Raw genomic sequence first — 22,570 nt, forward strand, 5'->3', positions numbered from 1 at the left:
AAAAAAAAAAAAAAAACACATCTTAGAAGCTTCGAAGCTAAAATTTAGCTTGGAGTGAATTAGATAAAAGATTGAGAGAGGAATTCTAACCAATTGCACAAAGTGACATGTTATGTATATTATTATAAAGAAGGAGACAAATGGAAGACGAGCAAACAGTTGTCTTTATAAATGAAACATTTGCATTATTTAAGAGAATTGATTATAATATGAGCGAAGACGAGATTGTAAGGAATGTTATGAAAGGATTAAAACCCAACATTACTAGATACATAGGTATTCTTGAAAATCGTAATTTGGATGAACTAAAAAAGAACATACAAAAATATGAAATGATGCACGATGTCCCACGACTCATGCCACCATTATGAGTCCTCGCCCTAATATGAGTATTTGACAGCGTGCCATAAACCATAGTACAAAGTCCAGCAAGTGCCACTCGGCCAAAGACGCCCCGCCGCAAATGATACGTTGAGTCTAACAGACAACATCGAGGATGTACGCCACCGGTTTGGGACTGGCGCACAATTGCCATCAACGCTGCTAACTTGTTGATGACCGATGATCATGCCGGACACCGCGTCGACAACCACAGTAAAAGTGCCACCAAATTATGTGAAGATTATTATTAATAGTGTTCGTCATTTCGGTTTTTTTGTTTTTTAATAATCTGAATAATAAACCGCTCACGGGTCCATGCCCTCAAAACCAGGATCGACTACCTTATTACGATGTAAGTCCTTACATATTAGCGATATTACTTAAGGTTTCAATTTATTAAAATGTTCGTAAAAATATTAACTATTTATTACTAGGGTTATTGTAAGTTTTACATAGTAAACATTCATTACAAATAATTTATCATTACAAATTCATTTGATTATCATAACAAAAACAAGTTTTCCTACTTTATAAACTCATTGTTATTGTAATTGTTATTATTATTGTTATTTGTTGTTAAAAATGGAATCAAAAGGCAAAAAGAGTGGATGTTTTCTTACTATATGGCATTTTATAACAAGAAAAAAAAATACAAAGGATAAAATAAGTATACAGGCCTTGAAGGAAACGCAAAAATCAGAACATTTTACAGATCTAAAACTCAATGAAAAAAAACAATTAGCTATTGAATCTACGGTTTAATAATAAAATTATTTTAACTATTTTTAAAGTATAGTGTGAATTATACCTAGCAAATTTTCTAGGATGCCATATTTGATAAAAAATTAGATAACACAACATTACCTGCACAAATCATCCGTCCGGCAGAACAAGATGAGATTAAAAATATTATGGAAAATGGTTTGTATTTTTTTAAAGTTGAGTTTGATAGTTCTAACATTTATATATTGACAAAATTTACTAAATAACAGTATGTACTATACCGCAAATAAAAGGATTGCTTACTTTTAAAATATATAATTGTATGAACTATGAGCTCTGCTTTAATGTTTTTGTATAGAACAATATTATTGACAACAAAATACAGTTGATTCTTGATTATTTTCTGAATTAGGAGGAACTCTAAATTTTACTTACGAGTATTTCAAAGTTTTCAATTCTCCAGATTAATAATAGTAAATATTCTAGTCAATGTAGAATATTTACAAGTTTACTTTTAATTTTTAGTATTCAAATAATTGTCGTTTTTTGTAAAAACATTTATAAACTGAATTTATTTCGGACATAAATTAGTATATCATATTTTTTGCCAATATAAAAAATTTGCTTTCAAAAATTCTTTATTTGCTTTATACTTTTCGCATTTTTTATATTACCTTTAAAGAGCGCGAATAATCCAGTGACAGTTATGAATATTAAAATTGTGTAAAATTTATTAAAACCTCACAATCGATTAATATTAACCAACAGTGTTAACATACCAATTCTTGGTAAGTATTTTAATATTTCATATAAAGTTTTTTTTTTAACCATTATTCTTTTTTTAAAAGGAGATGCAACATCTCAGCGATTAACGAAACTCGAAGGTAAAACATTATTTGACGTCTTTCTTAGTTGGGCAATGTGTAATATTTTAATATCAATATTTAATTTTATGTTTAGAATTAGTACATAGTTTAACATTAGAAATGGTTAAAATAAATAATGCTTCTCATTATGATGAAAAAAAAGGCAAAAAAAAATCTAAAGGAAAAAGTAATTTATTTAAAGTATTTTAGTTTTGATTCTATTAAAATAAAATTTTGTAATGAATATACAATATTTATATATATAATAATTTGTACGTTTTAGAAGGTTATAAAATATTTGATTTAAACTCGCAAAGAATAATGAAACTTGAAGGTAAAAATTATTTGATGTTATCATTAATTATGATAATTTATATTAATGTGTCATTTTATAGATGATTTTCAATTTATAAAATCGGAATTAATGGAGCTGAAGGAATCTTTTAATAGTTATGTAATAAAGAATGAAACAAAAAGTAAATAATAACTACAATTGTAAAAATAACTTTATTTGTAATGTTTTAGTTTTAAAAACATTGATACATTACTGAAGTTGCTTTTATTTACATTTTAAAATGTATAGATAATTACTTTTTTATAACTAGAATAAAATATTAAAAAGGGATTATTTGCATGCGACTAATTATATACTTACTATTCATTCTTCTTCTTCTTGGGTTTTTACGGCCACTAGGACCATCTCGTTAAACAACCAACCAAGACATTCGTTCCCCGACAGGATTCTTGTTGCTACTTCTTTTTCACTTTCATTTTTTTCGGTCAATACCGAACCTAAGTATATAAATTGTGTTTGACTCGATGAACTCATGGATACCCACTGTTGAAGAAGGATATATTCTCGTACTATGTCTTCTCTCCACCTCCATTTATTGGGTTTTGCCTTCATTTATTTTTAGCCAACCTTTTTTGCTGACTCCTCTAAACGGCCAAATAGTGTGACTTATTAATGGGGACCAAATCGTATACATAAACCAAGGAAGACTCTTGTAATTACATCTTCTCCTGTGGTCCGATGTTAGTTTATCTCATATTTTTTTCTAATACTGGATTAAATAGAACAACTGACCTGATTTTGCCAATATTGGGTTAACAATATTATTAAGAATTATTAAGAATTTAATTATCAAGAAAATAAGTTAATTATTAAGAAGATAAGAATTAGCATAATTTTAATTAATTCAATTATGATTATTTTCTTGACTAATTAATATAGTTGACTATATAATGGAAGTCGGTAAAAATTCGAATATTTCAGTAGCTTGCGATGTTGATCTAAACATAATTTGCCCCTTTCTTATACAAAATTGTTTTTTAGATAAAATTTTTGTGCAAGTTTAATAAAATATATAGTTTATTCATTAGAATATACAATATTTTAATAAATAATTGATAATATATTGTAACTAAATTAAAGATAAAATGTTTATTGATTTCTAACTATTACTGATATTTTTTTAAAATTAATACCTCAATCGTATTTATCAATTATAATGTCTGATGTTTAATCTAATGTAGATATTATTTAAGAAAATAATTGTTACAGGCCATATTCCACCACCACCACCGCCGCCGCCACCACCACCACCTTTTCCATTCATAGCACCAATGCCTCCATTAATTTTTAAACATAAAGGTAATGGTGATGATGTAAGACTAGAAAAGGATACCGAGACCAAAATTAAAAAAATATTAAAGGTAAATAAATTTGTCTACTAATTAATTATTAAGTACTCTAAACATATCTTTGCTCTAAGTTTTTAATCCATACGAAACTTTAGATTTAAAAAAACTCTCTTTGTATTAGTTTTAATACGTTAAAAGGGTTGTAAATAAAATACATTATCTGATTAGTAATCAAGTTTAATGATATAATTCTGTTGATCTCAACGATATCTTAATATAAATTGTATCACATTTCTCAATACATATTTTTTATTTCATGTAGCCAGGAAATATGCACAATGCAGATTTAATAAGAGAATTAAAAAACGGTGTGACATTAAAAAAAGTATTTATTTTCATAAATATTTATTAACTCTATAAATTACTTTTTTTATGTTTTTTTTTTTAATTTGAAGGTTAAACGTTTAGAAATAAAAAAGCCTCAAGAGGAAGACAGTGAGCTCGCCAAAATATTTTCTAAAAGGAGGATTAAAGAAACTGTCCAGTTATAACAGTTTAGTTGCACAAAGAACTTCCTAATATTTTTTCATTTTGACATTAAAGTCTCTGTTAACAATAATTTTAAGTAATGATTAATTTTCTTTATTTTGAGTATACTAACTGTTAAGGCTTCTCAATTGTAATAGTGGACTGTAAGGATTTCGAATATATAAAACTTTTATTTTGGAAAATAACTTTTACTTTATTTTCGCTCTTTATTGTGACGACTACGGCATGCCGTCCGTACATATCCGCAAAAGCTACCGCGGGCAACCTAACTAAATGATAAAAATAATAACTGGTTGGAGACGATTAAGTACATGGTATTATCGCATATATGGAAAAAGGATCAAACACGCCAGCCGCCTTGAACTAACAAATTTCAAAATGACTAATTGAATAATAAATACATCAAGTATACAGTTAAAGATAAATTTTAAGCTCTAAACATGACTATTTTGATGTAAGATTAAAAATAATTAAAGTAATAGTATTATTTTACCTACAAATATAATATTTTTGTTTACATATATAAAAAAACATAAATTAATTAAACAATAAAAACCAAAAAATGAGACAAAGATAGTATAAAATATTAATAAATCATAGACAGTTAAATATTCTCAGGATAAATGGATAACAAACAAATAATAACAACATATTTATACAATTTTTTTTTCGACCTACTGGGATGAAATTTCTGGAGATGAGTTATTACCTTCAAACAGTAAAGGACACAATTGGCGGACAGCCCGCTTATACAGGGTGTTCAGTAAGTCAGGAAACGGGTTTCTATTGTTCTCATTGTTACAAACAATGAGAACAATAGAAACCCGTTTCCTGACTTACTGAACACTCTGTATAATCCATCAACAGTTCGAACAAAGGCCGACCTTACCACTCCATCACTTCTTTCTTGAACTGACACGATACACCCAATACGCCATTTAAAGGGAGCCAGTTGTCGTCAAGCAACAAGACGGGAGATTAACATTTCATCCAAACCTGAATAAGGTCGGTATTTCGTTTCCGAAAAAACTAATCTTCTACCTGTCTATCTACTAACAAAATTGAGAACAATTTAGTTTTATCTATGGGTCATTACGACGATCAGTATCGGTTTTAGCATACGGTCAGGTTAGGTAGCTGCCAGTACCAAATTGTTTGACTTTTATTCAATGTTATGTTCAGGCCAGTATTTAAGATTTTTCCGTGGGGTATTAATATTAATGAGCAAAATAAAGTAATTTTTTGTCCTATCACTATCAAATGACATTGGCCCCCAAGAATTTTTGCCCCCTTTAACCACCCCTAAATATGATCATGTCGTTTTGAACAATTACTTATTTTATCACATAAGCATAACTTTATAAAGAAAATATGACGTTTTAACTAAGGTAAATAAATTATATTAATTAATATTTAATAATAGAAAACTATCTTAAGTATGTATATTAGGGTGCCACTTATTCATACATGATGATTTTTTTTTTTTTTGTAATTCTTATGAGCGACGGTCAAAATTTTATTACAAATACCTTAAATATAAATCATGTAAAGTATCAGCCCATTTGAACAATTTTAACACGTGCCGATTTAAACTTAAAGTTTTGTGTAAATTCGTAAAATCCGTTGTTTTGACATATAGTCGTTACAATTTTCATTTTACAAAAAATTGTGTAAATCATTACAAAAAATCGTTGAATTATCCAAGTACGATAATAATCATACATGTGCAATATTCGATTCTTTTTTTTATATTTACCGTGTACCTCTAACGTTATCTAAATGGAACTTTTTTGATCCAATAAAGTAATTGTAAATAGAATCATTACCAATTAAAATATGTGCCATTTCGCGTATTATAGAATACTCTTTTATCATATTATTGCAACAAAAATTATAACAGACTAAAATAAATTAATTTCAATTTTATAAAAAAATTAATATTTTTTAAAAATATTGTTTCTTATTTCATTATTATAAAACATTCCTTATGTCTATAAAATAACATGGACTTATGTAAAATTAAAAAAAATAAAAAATAAATAATATTAAATAAAAAAAAATGAGAGGGTTTTTTTAAGAACATTTAGAGATGGATTGGGATATTTTTCACGATAATTTTGTATAGTCTAAAAATTAAAAATAAATAGTATTATTTATTATTAAAACTATTAACTAATGTTATTTACCTGCAGAAGAAATTGTTTTTGCTCTTCATTTTTTGTAATTTTATTATCAAATTCCTTAATAAGTTTAATCCCTCTTTCTGCTGCATCGTTGACAACTTTAAGTTTTTTAATTTTTTCCTCGCCATATTTATAATTAGCTGAATTATTCCACGTGGTGGGATGAGTTTTTAAAATATCACTATTTATATTGAATCTTTTAAACANGTGGGATGAGTTTTTAAAATATCACTATTTATATTGAATCTTTTAAACATCTTTAGAGATTTTTGACTTATAAGTTTAACTAAAATTGTTTTATCGTAATCATTAAAAAAAATGGAATGTCACCTTTTTTTAAAATTAGTTTTTTGGGGGTTTCAATCTCTTTTTCTATTTCATTTTCTTCATCGAAGATGTCTTCACATAATTTTTTAGCCATTTTCAATTTTGTTTCGTCGTCTACTCTTTGATCGAATAATGCAAAAGATGAACATTCTTCATTCAAATAATATAAATGATTTAAAAATGTTCTAATTATAGCTTCAGAAATATCTTTATTCATTTTAGAATATTCATGCAATTTTATTAAAAATCTGATGTCATCTAAAGGAGCCATTTCACTGTTTGAGGCAATAAAACAGTTCATAGCGTAACATTTTATAATAAAGCAATTAAGTTCTGCGAGAGAATTTTCCTCAAGTTTAATTAACTGAAACTGATTTCTAAGTAAAAATATACCTTTAGCCATCCAACGTGCTAAATAGTATGCCCCTGGTTTTTTTAATTTTATTCCTTTTGGAGGGACACCCCACAAAAAAATAATTAAAGTAAGAAATTCTTTATAATCATCTCACGTAAACGATAAATTAAGTCTATCAAAACAAAACTGTAAAATTTCATCAATGTCATTATTTAAAATATGTCGAACTCTAGCATGAGAAATTCCAGTAGAAACATCAGTTTTTATAATGGTATCCCACTGATTTTTAAATTTTTTAAATAGCGGAATATCAGGTCCTGGCATGACGCTTACTTTACAAATCGTAAAGACTGTTGATTTTTAGTTTTAGTTTTAGTTATTATTGAGGTGGACATAATGCCCATGCACTCAGACCTGTTGGTCCATTGTGCGCACCTCATACCGAATTGTCTTGATTCGGTTTACCCACCTAAGTGTTATCACCAAAGTGTTAATACATTACCAACCATAAAGTCACCTCTAGAGATGACCAAAGAGTCCTGTCTTTCTGGCGAAATTAAGTATCTCCCTGGGTTTTAGGTTTTTAATATCCTCTTTTTCAGGAAATGGTTTATTCAAGTAGTTTGATCTTAGTGTGGACAAGGCTTCACATTCGCACATGATGTGAAATGAGTCTTCCTCTTCTACTCCACATTTTCTGCACAATGGTGATTCCGATACCCCCATTGCGTTAAGATGCTTAAGCAGGTGACCATGTCCTGTCAGTAGACCAGTCAGGGTGCTTATTTGATGTCTAGTCATGCTATTAAGATCACCCAGCAATAAACCAGGGGTCTTGATAAACATTTTAGATTGTCTAGGTACTACCAAGTACTTCCAGATTTTCCTGTGTTGTTCTCTGCACCAATTCTTGGGTAACGCTTTGAGCGATTGCTCAGTGAGCCCTACCACTGGTTCTGGTCCAACATAGGTGTTCTCTGCTCCTTTCCTGGCTAGAAAGTCAGCATTCTCATTTCCAGTGACACCGTTGTGTCCTGGTACCCACGCTAGTGTAACTTTGTTGAACCTCGATAGTGATTCTAAAGTTTCCCTGCATTCGAGGACCAGCTTTGAATTCACCTGATCGTTACAGAGTGCTTTCAAAGCCGCTTGACTATCACTTAAGATAGTTATCTTCCTATTTTTGTATACCAGCAGGTTCTGAGCCCCTACCAGTATCGCCATCACCTCTGCTTGGAAAACAGAGGGTGTTGTGCCCAATGACATACTGACATTTATTCGTGGCTTTAAGCCCCAAATTCCAGCACCTACCTTTCCTGATTTTTTGGATCCATCTGTATATATCACAAATCCTCCTTTGTCAGTCAGGTGGTTAATATTCCATTCTATACGTGTAGTGATCTCCACTTTGTAGGGAATGTTATTCTTAAGAACCGGTTTGATATAGTCCAAGGGGTATTCTAAAAAGCCCTTGTCTATCTCTTTTAGTATTTTACCATGTTCTGTTGTATCACTCTCCAAAGTCCACATACCTAAGTTGTGGAATCTTAGTGCTGTAGCTTTGGCGTGAGCTTTCACCTCTAGATGCAGAGGAGGCAATCCAATTAGTGCCTCTAATGCGACCGTTGGTGTAGTTCTTAATGCTCCAGTGATGGCAATAGCAGCCATTCTCTGTATGCGACTAAGTTCTTTCCTAGCTGTAATGAGTGCTGTTCTGGTCCACCAGACCAGGGCACCGTACAATATCATAGGTTTAATCACTGACGTGTACAACCAATACATAACTCTTGGTTTAAGACCCCATGTCTTTCCCAAGGCTCTGCTGCAAGTCCACAATGTGGTCATTGCTTTTTTGATTCTTGACTCAACATGTGATTTCCATTTTAGCTTACTATCCAAGATAATACCTAAGTATTTTACTTCTGATTTTAAGCTAATTTCTTGTCCATTCAGAGTAAGAGTGTCCAGGTTGTCTAGTCCTATTCTCTTTCTAGTGAACATAACAACCTCTGCTTTATTTGGATTAACAGATAGACCGTACTTACTACACCATATCTGTATAGTGTTAAGTCTCTGTTGTGCTAAGTCAATAATAGTGTCTGGGAATTTACCCACCACTGTTATAACCAAGTCATCCGCATAGGCTTGTGTATAACAATATTTGTTTAACTCTCTAATAAGCGAGTCCAATACTAGACACCATAGCAAGGGGGATAGAACCCCGCCTTGTGGGCATCCCTGTTTGACACTCTTGATTACTTTGGTCTCATTGAGCTGTCCCAAAATGGAGCGTTCCTTAAGCATGGATTCTATCCACTTAATAATAAGTGGTTCTATTCCACGCTGTTGTGCAGATTCACACATAGCATCGAAGGGAGTATTGTCAAAAGCCCCTTCGATGTCCAGGAATATACCTACTGCATACATTTTATTCTCTACAGCTTTCCCTATCTTAGTAGTTAAGCAGTGTAGAGCTGTATCAGTAGATTTCCCCGTTTGATACGCATGTTGGTTTTCATGTAAAGGGTTCTCCTTAAGAGGCCCCTCCTTGATGTACCTATCAATAAGTTTCTCCATAGTCTTAAGAAGAAAAGAAGTAAGACTTATTGGTCTGTAGGATTTTGCTTCATAATAGTTAGTGCGGTTAGGTTTGGGTATAAACACTACCCTAACCTTACGCCAGCTTTCTGGTTGATAACCATAGGCAAGGCATGCCCTAAATATTTTGCAGAGATGGGGGACGATTATCTCTAACCCTTCTTGCAGAAGTGCAGGGAAAATTTCGTCACAGCCTGCAGCTTTAAAACTGCCAAAGGCTTTTATTGCCCATCTTATTCCACTTGGGGTTATCACTCTCCTGGTTAGTCTCCAATCAGCACAGGTCACACGTTTGTCCTGTGCATCATGTTCCTGTTCTCTGTTGTTAATTGTAGAGTCAGGAAAATGTGTGTTCATCAAATGTGATAATGTTTCATTATCATTATTGGTGAACATTCCGTCTGGCAGTAGTATTGCCTCGACAGTTTTGTTTGGTCCATTCCTTAGTGATCGCAGAAGTCTAGTTGCTATAGGGAGTTGTTGTATATCCCCACAGAACTTCTTCCAGCTTTCTCTTTTGGACTTTTTCAATGCAGATTTGTAGTTCCTTTGGGCGTCCTTATAGGATTCCCAGTGTTGTTCCAAACCTGATTTCATTGCTTTATTTAAGAGCTTACGTGAACTCTTTCTTAATTTAGACAGGTTAGCATTCCACCAAGCTACACCCTGCCCTGTACCTTTCCTTTCTATTAAAGGACAGTTTTCTTTGTAAGCTGAGACAATGGAGTCCTGTAGCATATTTACAGCCCTTTCAGTACTCTGTCTCGACCCCAATCTAAACTGTAGGTTAATCAGGTCACGAGAGAGATCTGCCCTGTATTTGTCCCAGTTTGTTCTTTTCGGGTTCCTATAGTACTCCGTCTCAACTTTGTTAATTTCCAAAGTGAATCGTAAGTGCCTATGATCAGAAAGAGAAGGTTCGGAGGACACTTTCCACCCTTTTATCTTTTGAAGTAACCCTTTTGAACAAACTGTTAGATCAATGACTTCCTGCCTGTTCCTGATAACAAAAGTAGGTTCACTACCTCTGTTCAGTATACTTAGGTCTGTAGTCAGCAATAGATCCATTATAACCTCTCCTCTTTGGTTGATGTTACTGCTCCCCCAAATAGTGTGGTGTGCATTAGCATCCATACCTAGGATTAGTTCTAATTTTTCATTTTTGCAATAATTAAAGAGCATAGTTAGGTCCCTACCTGGGTCTGTGACCTCATATGGTAAGTATCCTGAAGCTACTATGATATTTTTACCATCATTTAGTGTTACTCTAATAATAGTCAAGTCTGCACTTGATAGATTAAGTATCAGGCTGGCTTTAACTTTATTATTAACCAAAATGCAAGTTCTTGGTTTATCTGCTTGTTTATGAAACAGTTTAAAATCCCTTAGATTTAGCCCCTTAATCTGGTCCCCATTTATCCATGGTTCCTGAATAAGTGCTATTTGTAAGGGTGTTGTATGCCTCTCAGTTAGGGTCCTTAGTAATACACTACTGGCCCCTTTACTGTGATGCAGGTTTATTTGCGTGAATTGAATTCTATTGTCAGCCATTCAGATAAACTGATGTTGACGCCTAAGAAAGCACGCTGTGCTGGGTGTGATACAGGTGTCTGAAACAGTCCCTGTGTCACACAGCCCCCCCTGTGGGTGGTGTCCCACCGCCGTCCCCAGGTGGCGACCGTGCCTTGGTTCCGCTCTCCACATTTCCTTTTGGATCTGTGGAGAGGTTCCCCTCAGCTGTGGCCGTTATTGAGGGTGGCGGTTTCCTGGGTCCCTTTCCCTTACGTAACACACTTCCTCCCTTCCCTTTCGAGGCAGGAGTAAAGTGTGTCCGTTTGCCCCTTACCTGTGCCTTACCTCCTTTCCCGAGTGGCACTGGTGATTCCTCAGCCTTCCTCTTCCCAGATTTTTGAGGTGTGGATTTTTTCACATCCTTCCGGGCTGGTGGCTGCTTGGCAACATAATCTGTGAAGCAAACTCTGCCCATTCCAAAATATGGACTGCGCTTCAGTTCCTCCAGTTTGACCATGCTGTTTTCGTCCACACTTAGAAACAGAGTTTGTCCTTTCGGGCCAACCTCTGTCTCATGGTGGACTTTCCAGATCGCCGTGTTCAGCCCTGGGTTTTGTTTTGCCAAAATTTCCATGATCTTCTTGGAATCTTTTGGCAGCCCTGGTATGTGAGTGACCATCCGTTTATACTTGATCGGGTTGTAGGCTTCCAAATGGAGTTCTGCACCGTCCCAAGGTTTTATCAAGTTGACATGGTCAGTGAGCCACTTAAGAGAGCTCTCTTGGGCTGCACTGATCACAAGTGCTCCATCAGTGAGTCTGGTGTCTTCAAACCTTGGTACGTCGGTTCCATCAGTACCCGACAGTATCAAGTCTCCAACACAAGACTCAATGAGTAGCCCCTGCTCTGTGGTCAACTTGTTAGTGGGGTAGCCTGCGAGGACCAGAGCCACTTTTTTATCATCGGTTACCACGTCCCTGTAGGTCGGTACCCAATGAGTTTTCTTACATGGAGGTTCTTGCCCCTTGTCCTCAGGTTTTTGAGCTTCGGTTCCCTTTGACTTTTTCAAGTCATCGGTTCCCTTGTCTCCCTCCTTTGGTAGGTTCTTCTGCCCCTCCATGTTTGCTCGGCTCCTCTTCAGCTTGCGCCTCTGACTGCCGCTCAATTTCTCAGGTCTAAGTTTTAGACCTTCGATTTTGTCAGCTACTGCTCCCAGTTGATCTTGCGATTCCTGGTCTACATTTTCTGACGTTGCTGTCTCTTTGCTAGTAGACGGTTCACCAAGTGTCCCGTTGTTGGCATTGAGACCTTCAAGTTCGGCGATTCTTCTGCGAAGAGTCGCCAGTTCACGATCTTGTTCCGACAGGTTGTCCGTAGGATCCCTGATCGTCACAAGTTCGTTGTTTTGTGGTTTTTCTATGTTTTTGTCCATATAGTTCCCACGAGAAGTCGAGAAATAAAGGTCCGTCACAGCAGAGCTCGATACTGTGATAAGGCTGTATACTCTATGGTGCGCCAGGTGCCATAGAGGATCCCAATGGTCACTTTACCTTTCGGCTAACTACCCTGTGACAAGTTAGCAACCCTTTCACTTGGTATGGCTGGGTTAGGGGGGCCTATTCGCTGTTAGCAAGCAGGTATGCCCAGGCCTACCGGTCCCAACTAACCAAAGTCATGACCGGCTAAGAGCAGTGGTACGTGTTGCCACCCCCACTGAAATAACTAGGGTCCGCGGGGTTGTTAGGCCCGTAATCCTTGCGGATTCCCCTGCGGGAAAAGACTGTTGATAATATTATTTCGTATATATGATGACGACAACCGAAAAATAATATATCTCGTTCAATTTTCCTTTCTAATAAAGAACAAGCACCATTAAATTTCCCAGTGTTAGATGCTGTTGTATCAAAAACAAACGCTTGGATATTATTTATCAATCCCCAGCTATCAATAACTTCATAAATAGCGGAGCATATTTCTAAACCCGTTTCAGCGGATATTTCTGGTACTCCTAAAAGTTTATTAACTGCATGAGACGTTGAAATTACTGCTAATCTTTCGACTTAATGTCCAATAATGTTACTTAATAATTTTGTGTCCCAATGTATTGTTACAACATCTTTTTCTGTACTTAAATAATTTTTTCTTACCTTTTTATAGTAAGTTCTTCGATAATCATCTCTTGCTTTACGGATAGATGTACGATTAATTATATAATCAGCTGAATCTAATGAAACTGCATCCAAAAAAGCTGTAAGTAAATGGACCGTATCTCTCTCACTTATTTTACACTTATCAAGTACTGCAGCTAATCGTGGTGTTAAAATTTCTTTACGAGCTCGTTTAGGTTTTACAACTGTATTAACTTCAGTATTTGGAATTTTTTCTTCATTTTCAAACTCCATTACTGACTGAAAATCATCAATTATACCGTCTCCAATATTTTGAATGTTTTTTTCTTCATTTTATTTTACATGAAAATCGCATTCATCAAAATCTGAATAATATATAATTCCTGTGAAATATAGTATTAATTTTTAGTTTTACTGTCTTAAGTTAAAAAATTAAAAATTTTATGTTTTATTAATTTAATTGAGTTTACTAGTTGACGTGACGGCGTATTTAAATACTTTTCACGCCTAGTGTTGATCTCTTCTTTACGAGTAAATTTTCGTTTTTCAATCCCACTTAGTTTTCTATCTACTCGCAACATTGAACCTGGACGTCCTTTTTTTCTTTGTTTATTTAAAAATAGCCTATCTTCTTCAATTTTAATCAATTCGAGTGCGTTTAAGTGGGCTATATCAATTAAATCATAAGGTATTTCTAATAAAATTTTGACCGTCGCTCATAAGAATTACAAAAAAAAAAAAATCATCATGTATGAATAACAATTTCTTCTGCAGGTAAATAACATTAGTTAATAGTTTTAATAATAAATAATACTATTTATTTTTAATTTTTAGACTATACAAAATTATCGTGAAAAATATCCCAATCCATCTCTAAATGTTCTTAAAAAAACCCTCTCATTTTTTTTTATTTAATATTATTTATTTTTTATTTTTTTTAATTTTACATAAGTCCATGTTATTTTATAGACATAAGGAATGTTTTATAATAATGAAATAAGAAACAATATTTTTAAAAAATATTAATTTTTTTATAAAATTGAAATTAATTTATTTTAGTCTGTTATAATTTTTGTTGCAATAATATGATAAAAGAGTATTCTATAATACGCGAAATGGCACATATTTTAATTGGTAATGATTCTATTTACAATTACTTTATTGGATCAAAAAAGTTCCATTTAGATAACGTTAGAGGTACACGGTAAATATAAAAAAAAGAATCGAATATTGCACATGTATGATTATTATCGTACTTGGATAATTCAACGATTTTTTGTAATGATTTACACAATTTTTTGTAAAATGAAAATTGTAACGACTATATGTCAAAACAACGGATTTTACGAATTTACACAAAACTTTAAGTTTAAATCGGCACGTGTTAAAATTGTTCAAATGGGCTGATACTTTACATGATTTATATTTAAGGTATTTGTAATAAAATTTTGACCGTCGCTCATAAGAATTACAAAAAAAAAAAAAATCATCATGTATGAATAAGTGGCACCCTAATATACATACTTAAGATAGTTATCTATTATAATTTATTTACCTTAGTTAAAACGTCATATTTTCTTTATAAAGTTATGCTTATGTGATAAAATAAGTAATTGTTCAAAACGACATGATCATATTTAGGGGTGGTTAAAGGGGGCAATAATTCTTGGGGGCCAATGTCATTTGATAGTGATAGGACAAAAAATTACTTTATTTTGCTCATTAATATTAATACCCCACGGAAAAATCTTAAATACTGGCCTGAACATAACATTGAATAAAAGTCAAACAATTTGGTACTGGCAGCTACCTAATCTGAGCGTATGCTAAAACCGATACTTAAAACTTAAAGCTTAAATCGGCACGTGTTAAAATTGTTCAAATGGCCTGAAACTTTACATGATTTATATTTAAGGAATTTCTAATAAAATTTTGACCGTCGCTCATAAGAATTACGGATGTTGACAATAAGTGGCACCCAATGTATAAATATATATTTGTAATGAATTATAAAAATATAGTTTATAAGAAAATAAAAAGTTATCAAAACATTGAAATAAAATTCAAAGATTAATAATAAGCTTAAAAAATATCAAATACGTGTAATAATATAATAAAAAATAGATTTATGATCTATAAATTTATTGATAGTTGTTGAAAACTAATTTCTCAAATTCAATTCAGCTAATTTCATTGTTATTAAATTTATCAATTGTCTCTTTAGTTTTTCTGAAACGGTTTTCAATTTTATTCCGTACGCTTTTTGAGACTGCATTATGAAAACTATACATTTTAATATAATTATAAGGCAAAATATTTTTTTATTAAAATTTTCAGATTTGGCGGAAACGATGAAAACCTTTTAATTACTATCATTTTATAATTTAATATAACGTAATCATGACTTAGATAACTATTACATGAAAATATATATTTAAATTACAAAGTATTTTTATGATATCAATTTGGTAAATAATACAATTTTTGTTACATTGTACTTTTCTTATAATTTACATTTAAATATTTTAAGAATTATTTAAAAGTAATATGAATGGATATCACAACATTTAACTACTCACATAATATCTTTTAAAATATTTATTGTTTAACTATCTTAACAATAATAGTTTTTTGTTAAACTACTTAACATTAAATCATAATATTTTGCTACTATATCTAAACTCTTTTTATCTTTAGACTTTCAAATGGCATCCTCATTTTTTTTATATTATCATTGTATTTTCAATCGAAAAAAAAAATTTTGTTTAAAAAATTATACAGTTAGTTAGTTTACAAGTTTACAGTAATTCATTCTACTAAGTTTCCATAAAATATTGTTTCTACCATTATAGACAAAGCGTTGTCTTGAATCCCTTTAAAATTATACAATATAAGTGTTAGCCAACGGGCTCCCACAATAACGGTTGGCCCGTATGACTGATAATAATCAACACAGAAGAAATAAATGACTATATACCCAAATATAAAATAAAAGAGATTGATATTCGTACAATTATTATTTGTATATATTATAAAAAAGTATGGTTGTCTTGTGCTGTTTATAATTAATAACTATAATATAATATAACTATTAAAACGTATAAAATTAAATTTAAATTGGGCGTCCCCAAATACAAAGGTAAGTAAGTTTGACAATTAATCGATAAATAAATTTACACAAAAAAATATTACACAGTCCAACCTGTACGAATCCACTGATTTTATAAACAACCTGATGTAGCATTCAGCCTTTAGTATTGAAGTTCACGTGACCACAAAATAAAACCAGAGCTTCGGCTTTCGTATAGCTACCCGGAATGCGACATGACCGTAACCTTTACCTTAGTTCCGAAAACAAATGGAAACGGTTACGGATCAATACATTAATATATATTGTTTATATTTATTTGAAGTGTTGAATATGTACACACAGTTTTACGACTCTCTGCGACAAGCCGGAGAACAACACTATTGAAAAAATACACGTCTATATTGATTACGTAACTATATCAATAACAATATTTCGCACAAAAAAGCATTAAAATATGTCACCTATAGCTAGTCAACCGACAGACTGCTTGACAGTAGAGATGAGTCGTTAGCGAACGAACGGATCGCATTGAACGGGTCAAAATAGTGAACGAAATGATTCAGATCGCCGAACCGTAGTGATCCGGATTCCCCAAATACCTAATTTTTTCCCGTTTTTAATCACACTGAACCAATTCGATCGCTTACCAAATATCAATGATAACATGGTAACATATTCATATGTCATTTGTTTATACAACACATCCCTAATCCGAATCGCGAATCGAGAACTGTAAAAGAACCAAAACTATACTGAATGTTCGATTCAATTGACTCAAAATATCTTTTAGATATCGAACTGGTCTTTGAACCGGATCTTCTAGTTGACCTTATTCGAATGAATCGGATCACTTAGGTGAACCATAATTCCCATCTCTACTTGACAATGAAAATTATTTGGCCCAATATTGTTTCAAATATTATCACCACTACCACCGTGTTCAACCGGTACACGCTATCAATACCGACTGATGCGGAGATAACATGTGCTGTTTTGAACAATAAGTACTAATGAAATTATGGAACTTAAATAATTATGTCAAATTGATACGTTTATCAAACTTATCTAGATCAAATTATTCATCAAATATCTCTTTAATTAATTAAATAAAGATATAAATTTAATAATGAATTAATAATATACAGAGTGGAACGGATCTAACTGACAACTCTTATAACTTATGATCTACATAACATTTTATACTTTTTTTTTTTAATCAATTTTTACAATATAGAACTATATTTAAACTATGTTTTGTGTTATTTTTCGCAATTACAAAAAACATGTATAAAATGTTATATAGATCATAAGTTATAAGAGTTGTCAGTTAGATCCGTTACACTCTGTATGTTATTAATTCATTATTAAATTTATAGTTCTAAATTTATATCTTTATTTAATATTAATTAATGTGTCAAACGTTCTATGTGCCAAAAACATATTTGTTCAGAAAACACAAAAAACGATAGTAACATGGGCATGTCTCACATAACGAACACCTTCTATGAATGCAATTTTGTACAAGTAAAAAATTTAATTGACATTTGAAACACATACAAGATTGTGGCCTTTGGCACATAGAACATAAATCAGATATAAAACGATTTTTCATTTTTTTGGCACATAGAACGTTTGACACATTCACTCTTCAAATATTTTAATTTTTTAGTAAATACTATTGTCTGATCCTAAGTATTTAAGATCAGTAATGCAAGAAGGATGTAAGACATGAATGTGCGGATGGTTTAAGTGCAGAGAAGCGTTTCAGAATGCTTAGATGGATGACTCGAGTGACAAGAGAAGTTACGATAAGGAACGAAAATATTAGAGGAAGTATAGGTGTAGCGTCAATTGTGGTTAAGATGAGAGAAAAAAGATTTAGATGGTTTTATTTTTTAAGATTAACTATTATAATGAAATAAATATGCGATTAGTAACCATATGTAATTCAGTGAGAAAGATGTATTGTAATTTAATATTGACTACTAATTTTAGTATTTTTTAATTAGCGTGATGCTCTTAAATAATTATAATATATTTATACCTCTTATATTTGTTTTTCAGGAAGATTATATCCTTTTGTACAGCGTAATATTTCAATTCTTAATTCAGCAAACTTAATCTTTTGTTATTATTGGATACACATTGGTCGAATATGCTGTCGAGAAACTGTGTTGAGATATTTATGCCATTGCTGTGCTACACCAAGTTGTTGTCGGTCTTCTCTCTATGTATACATTGTCACCGCCATATTAGCGTATTTTCACCTATAAACTCTATGGTACTTGCGAGCCAGTAGTTTTTTATTCACTTTGTTGTTAAAATAAAATATCACCTTTGCGATTGTCGCAATCTTGTGCGCTATTATATCGCTTTTTGGTCTATATATTTTTCGGGATACATCACAGTACCGTTCACAGTAAATTGTACAAGTTGGTCAGCTACTTGCATTCGACTTCAATTGAACCTTTCAATATTCAACATTATCATCAGCCGTTTCCATTAGCCGATAAGTATAATGTTTATTCATCTTATTTTTAAGACTTACTAACATTTATAATTTATTATTTGTTTATATTAGTGCCATTATAGCATTAGTATAAAGTGTCCCCCCTAATCAAATTGTTGTATATAAGATTCTATGAATCATGTATTTTTTATATTTTATTCCTTATATTTTTGAGATTCTTTTTATATTGAGGTTACCGAACACACCGTCCCTCTTAGAATTCATATATAATACATTTAATTGTTATAATTATATATTATAAAATTCATTCGTAAAGTCCACTGTACAAATACACTGAACAATATGTTTTTACATTTGCTTAATTATATAAATCCGTAATATATGCGACAAAATGTAAGTATATTTAAAAATATTAAATATTATTTGAAATTATTAATGTCAAAATGAAAAAATGTTAGAAAGTTCTTTATGCAATTTAACTGTTATAACTGGACTGTTTCATTCTCTTCCTCTTGAGGCTTTTTTATATCTAAACGTTTAATAAATTATACGTTTAATTTTAATAAATTGTATTATTTAATTAATAATAGTATTATACACTAAAACATACAAGTATAAAACAGAATTTAAAATGTTAATAATTTATTACAATAAATCTTAGTAAGACATTCTGTAATACAATAACATATTTAATTTATAAGAAAATATTACATTGCTCCATTAAATTGTTTTTCAATTCTCAAAAATATAAAAAAAATGTTTTTGAATACAATTACACTGAACAATAAGTTTTTATGTTTTTATGCAAAGGGAGGCATTATTTATAACTGGTCGGTATCTTTAATCCTCCTTTTAGAAAATATTTTGGCGAGCTCACTGTCTTCCTCTTGAGGCCTTTTTATTTCTAAACGTTTAACCTTCAAATTAAAAAAAAAAAAACATAAAATAAGTAATTTATAGAGATAATAAATATTTATGAAAATAAATACTTTTTTTAATGCCACACCGTTTTTTAATTCTCTTATTAAATCTGCATTGTGCATATTTCCTGGCTACATGAAATCAAAAATATTTATTGAGAAATGTGATACAATTTATATTAAGATATCGTTTAGATCAACAGGATTATATCTTTAAACTTGATTACTAATCAGATAATGTATATTATTTACAATCCTCTACATGTCTTAAAACTAAGACTAAGAGAGTATATTAAAAAATTAAGCTTCGTATTGGATAAAAAACTTAGAGCAATGATATGTTTAGAGTACTTAATAATTAATTAGTAGACAAGTTTATTTACGTAAAATTAAAACTATATTAAAAATATTATTAATTTAAAAAAACTAAAAAATATTAAAAATATTAAACTCAAAAGCCACAAAAAAATTAATGAAAAGTCGCGGATACGTATTTCGGAAACAATGTTACCATTATCAACGCTAAACACATACTGACACCCCGACTAGAAAAAACTCCCTTATATACCCCTAGTGACCTTATCACCTAGTGACGTTATCACTAAGTAATATTATCACATTTTGCCAGTTTACNTTTATTTACCTTTAATATTTTTTTAATTTTGGTCTCAGCATCCTTTTCTAGTCTTACATCATCACCATCACCTTTATGTTTAAAAATTAATGGAGGCCTTGGTGCTATGAATGGAAAAGGTGGCGGTGGTGGTGGTGGAATAAGGGCTGTAATAATTATTTTTTTTCATTGAGTTTAAGATCTGTAAAATGTTCTGATTTTTGCGTTTCCTTCAAGGCCTGTATTCTTATTTGATCCTTTCTATTTTTTTTTCTTGTTATAAAATGCCATAAAGTAATAAAACATCCACTCTTTTTGTCTTTTGATTGCATATTTAATAAAAAATAACAATCATAATAATACTGAGTTAATATAGTAGAAAATATTGTTTTTGTTATGATAATCAAAATAATTAACAGTAATGNAATAACAATTATAATAATACTGAGTTAATATAGTAGAAAATATTGTTTTTGTTATGATAATCAAAATAATTAACAGTAATGAATGTTTACTATGTAAAAATTACAATAACCCTAGTAATAAATAGTTTATTTTTACAATAGATTGAAATCTTGAGTAATATCCCTAATATGTAAGGACGTACATCCTAATAATGTAGTCGATCCTGGTTTGAGGGTAGTGACACGTGAGGCGAATATTATTTAACAACAACAGGTTATTAAAAAACAAACAAACCGAAATGACGAACACAATTAATAATAATCTTCGCATAATTTGGCGACAGTTTTACTGTCATGTTCCACGGGCATCAACAAGTTAGCAGTGTTGATGGTAATTGTGCGGATCGGTTCGTGCGGCACTTCCGGAGCCGGTGGTGTACATCTTGGAAGTTGTTATTTTTTAAGATATTATTTTATCCAAGTTAGATGAAATTGATATATATTTTTTTGACTCTTTAAATAATATATTATTTTACCCACCCTATTATCTAATATTAAAATTTTATCTAAATACTAAGGCAATTATTACTCGATTTTTTAAATTTTTGAAATTAAAATTTATAAATATTTAAGTAATTTTTTTTCATTTTTTATTCTTTTTTTTTTTTTTGTTCTTCAATTTTTTTTATGAACTTTTTTTCAACGTTGTTCTCGTTCGGAGTTTAGTTAGGGTAGGCGTGAGAATATCATTTGTTCTCACTACCTTCTAAAAAAAAAATCCCTCTGGTATAGTATACTAAAAATTCTTTTAGTCCAAATTTCTGAATATAATTAATAGTTTTATATAAACTTACTTTGATGTTCTTGCAGATGATACAGTCAATCTAGTAAATGGATAACAATGTCTAAGATGGCTTGTTATTTTGTTGATTCTTCTGCTGCAACCATTTGCAGAAAATTATTTCATATAATTTTTTTTTTTTGTTTTATTCGATTTTTTGATGGTGAATAATATTTTTTTCGCTGTTCTCGTTTTGTTTTCAATCTTCGTCTTTCTAATATTTGTTCAGCAGACAGACCGTATTCCGATTTCTTAAACTATTACAATCTGACAATCTCAATCTATCACTACCTTTGATGACTTGGGTTGTAATATTTTACTTGTTCGTTTAGTAACTTTTTTAAATTTAAAAATTTGACAGTTTTAGTGTGTTTCACATTATACACTTTGTTTTTATTCAATGGCTTGAGTTTACTACTAGTCTAATCCAAAATAATAAGTAGTTTAGGGTTTAGTTGGAGAAATAATACCATTACGGCTAATCACAGGAGGCCGAATTATTTGGAAATTTTGCTCTACTTTCTTTAATATTTTTTTTTTTATGAACCAATTGTTTTATTCCCTTGGTTGATGTCGATGTTATACTTCCTATTTGTTTTTTTAGATCTTTTTATTAAATCCCTTAATGAATTTTGTAGTTTTTCGGGGTCCAATATTTTAGGCACATAAATATTGTCATCATAAATAAAAAATTTTTCATCACCTATCGAGCTGTATTCATATAGTTAATATTGAGAATGAGTAAAGAAATCAGGAAAATTTTCTACTTGTTCATCAATAGCTGGTTTTTGACTCTTTCTATCTCTTTAAAATATTGTTTTAACCTCATTATCTGACTCAATAATGTTCATAAAAAACAGTGAAACCTCTGAGTTTGTAGAATAGCTTTGTGAAGGCTAGCGGAATATTAAAATTTAATAATCGAACGCTCAATATTTTTAAATTATTAATTTTACTTTTAATT

The 22,570-nt window shown here is 31.1% G+C and overlaps 1 protein-coding gene across 2 annotated transcripts; it reads left to right on the plus strand.

Annotated features, from left to right (window-relative positions):
- The first annotated feature begins 76 nt into the window (after positions 1 to 76).
- Positions 77 to 4,299, plus strand: LOC126901237 (mitochondrial fission regulator 1-like). 2 transcript variants are annotated; one of them, XM_050677596.1, is made up of 10 exons: positions 77 to 733; positions 977 to 1,137; positions 1,206 to 1,302; positions 1,953 to 1,988; positions 2,065 to 2,157; positions 2,254 to 2,304; positions 2,366 to 2,446; positions 3,535 to 3,686; positions 3,937 to 3,999; positions 4,070 to 4,299. In XM_050677596.1, the coding sequence occupies exons 1-10, from the start codon at positions 697 to 699 to the stop codon at positions 4,163 to 4,165; spliced, it is 867 nt and encodes a 288-aa protein (XP_050533553.1). In that variant the 5' UTR covers positions 77 to 696; the 3' UTR covers positions 4,166 to 4,299. The 2 variants fall into 2 exon arrangements, with proteins under 2 accessions (XP_050533553.1, XP_050533554.1); XM_050677597.1 differs by lacking the exon at positions 977 to 1,137.
- Positions 4,300 to 22,570: the final 18,271 nt, after the last annotated feature.

This window comes from Daktulosphaira vitifoliae, unplaced genomic scaffold (genome assembly GCF_025091365.1).
Source record: "Daktulosphaira vitifoliae isolate Bord-2020 unplaced genomic scaffold, ASM2509136v1 Scaffold_3, whole genome shotgun sequence".
Classification (NCBI taxonomy): domain Eukaryota; kingdom Metazoa; phylum Arthropoda; class Insecta; order Hemiptera; family Phylloxeridae; genus Daktulosphaira; species Daktulosphaira vitifoliae.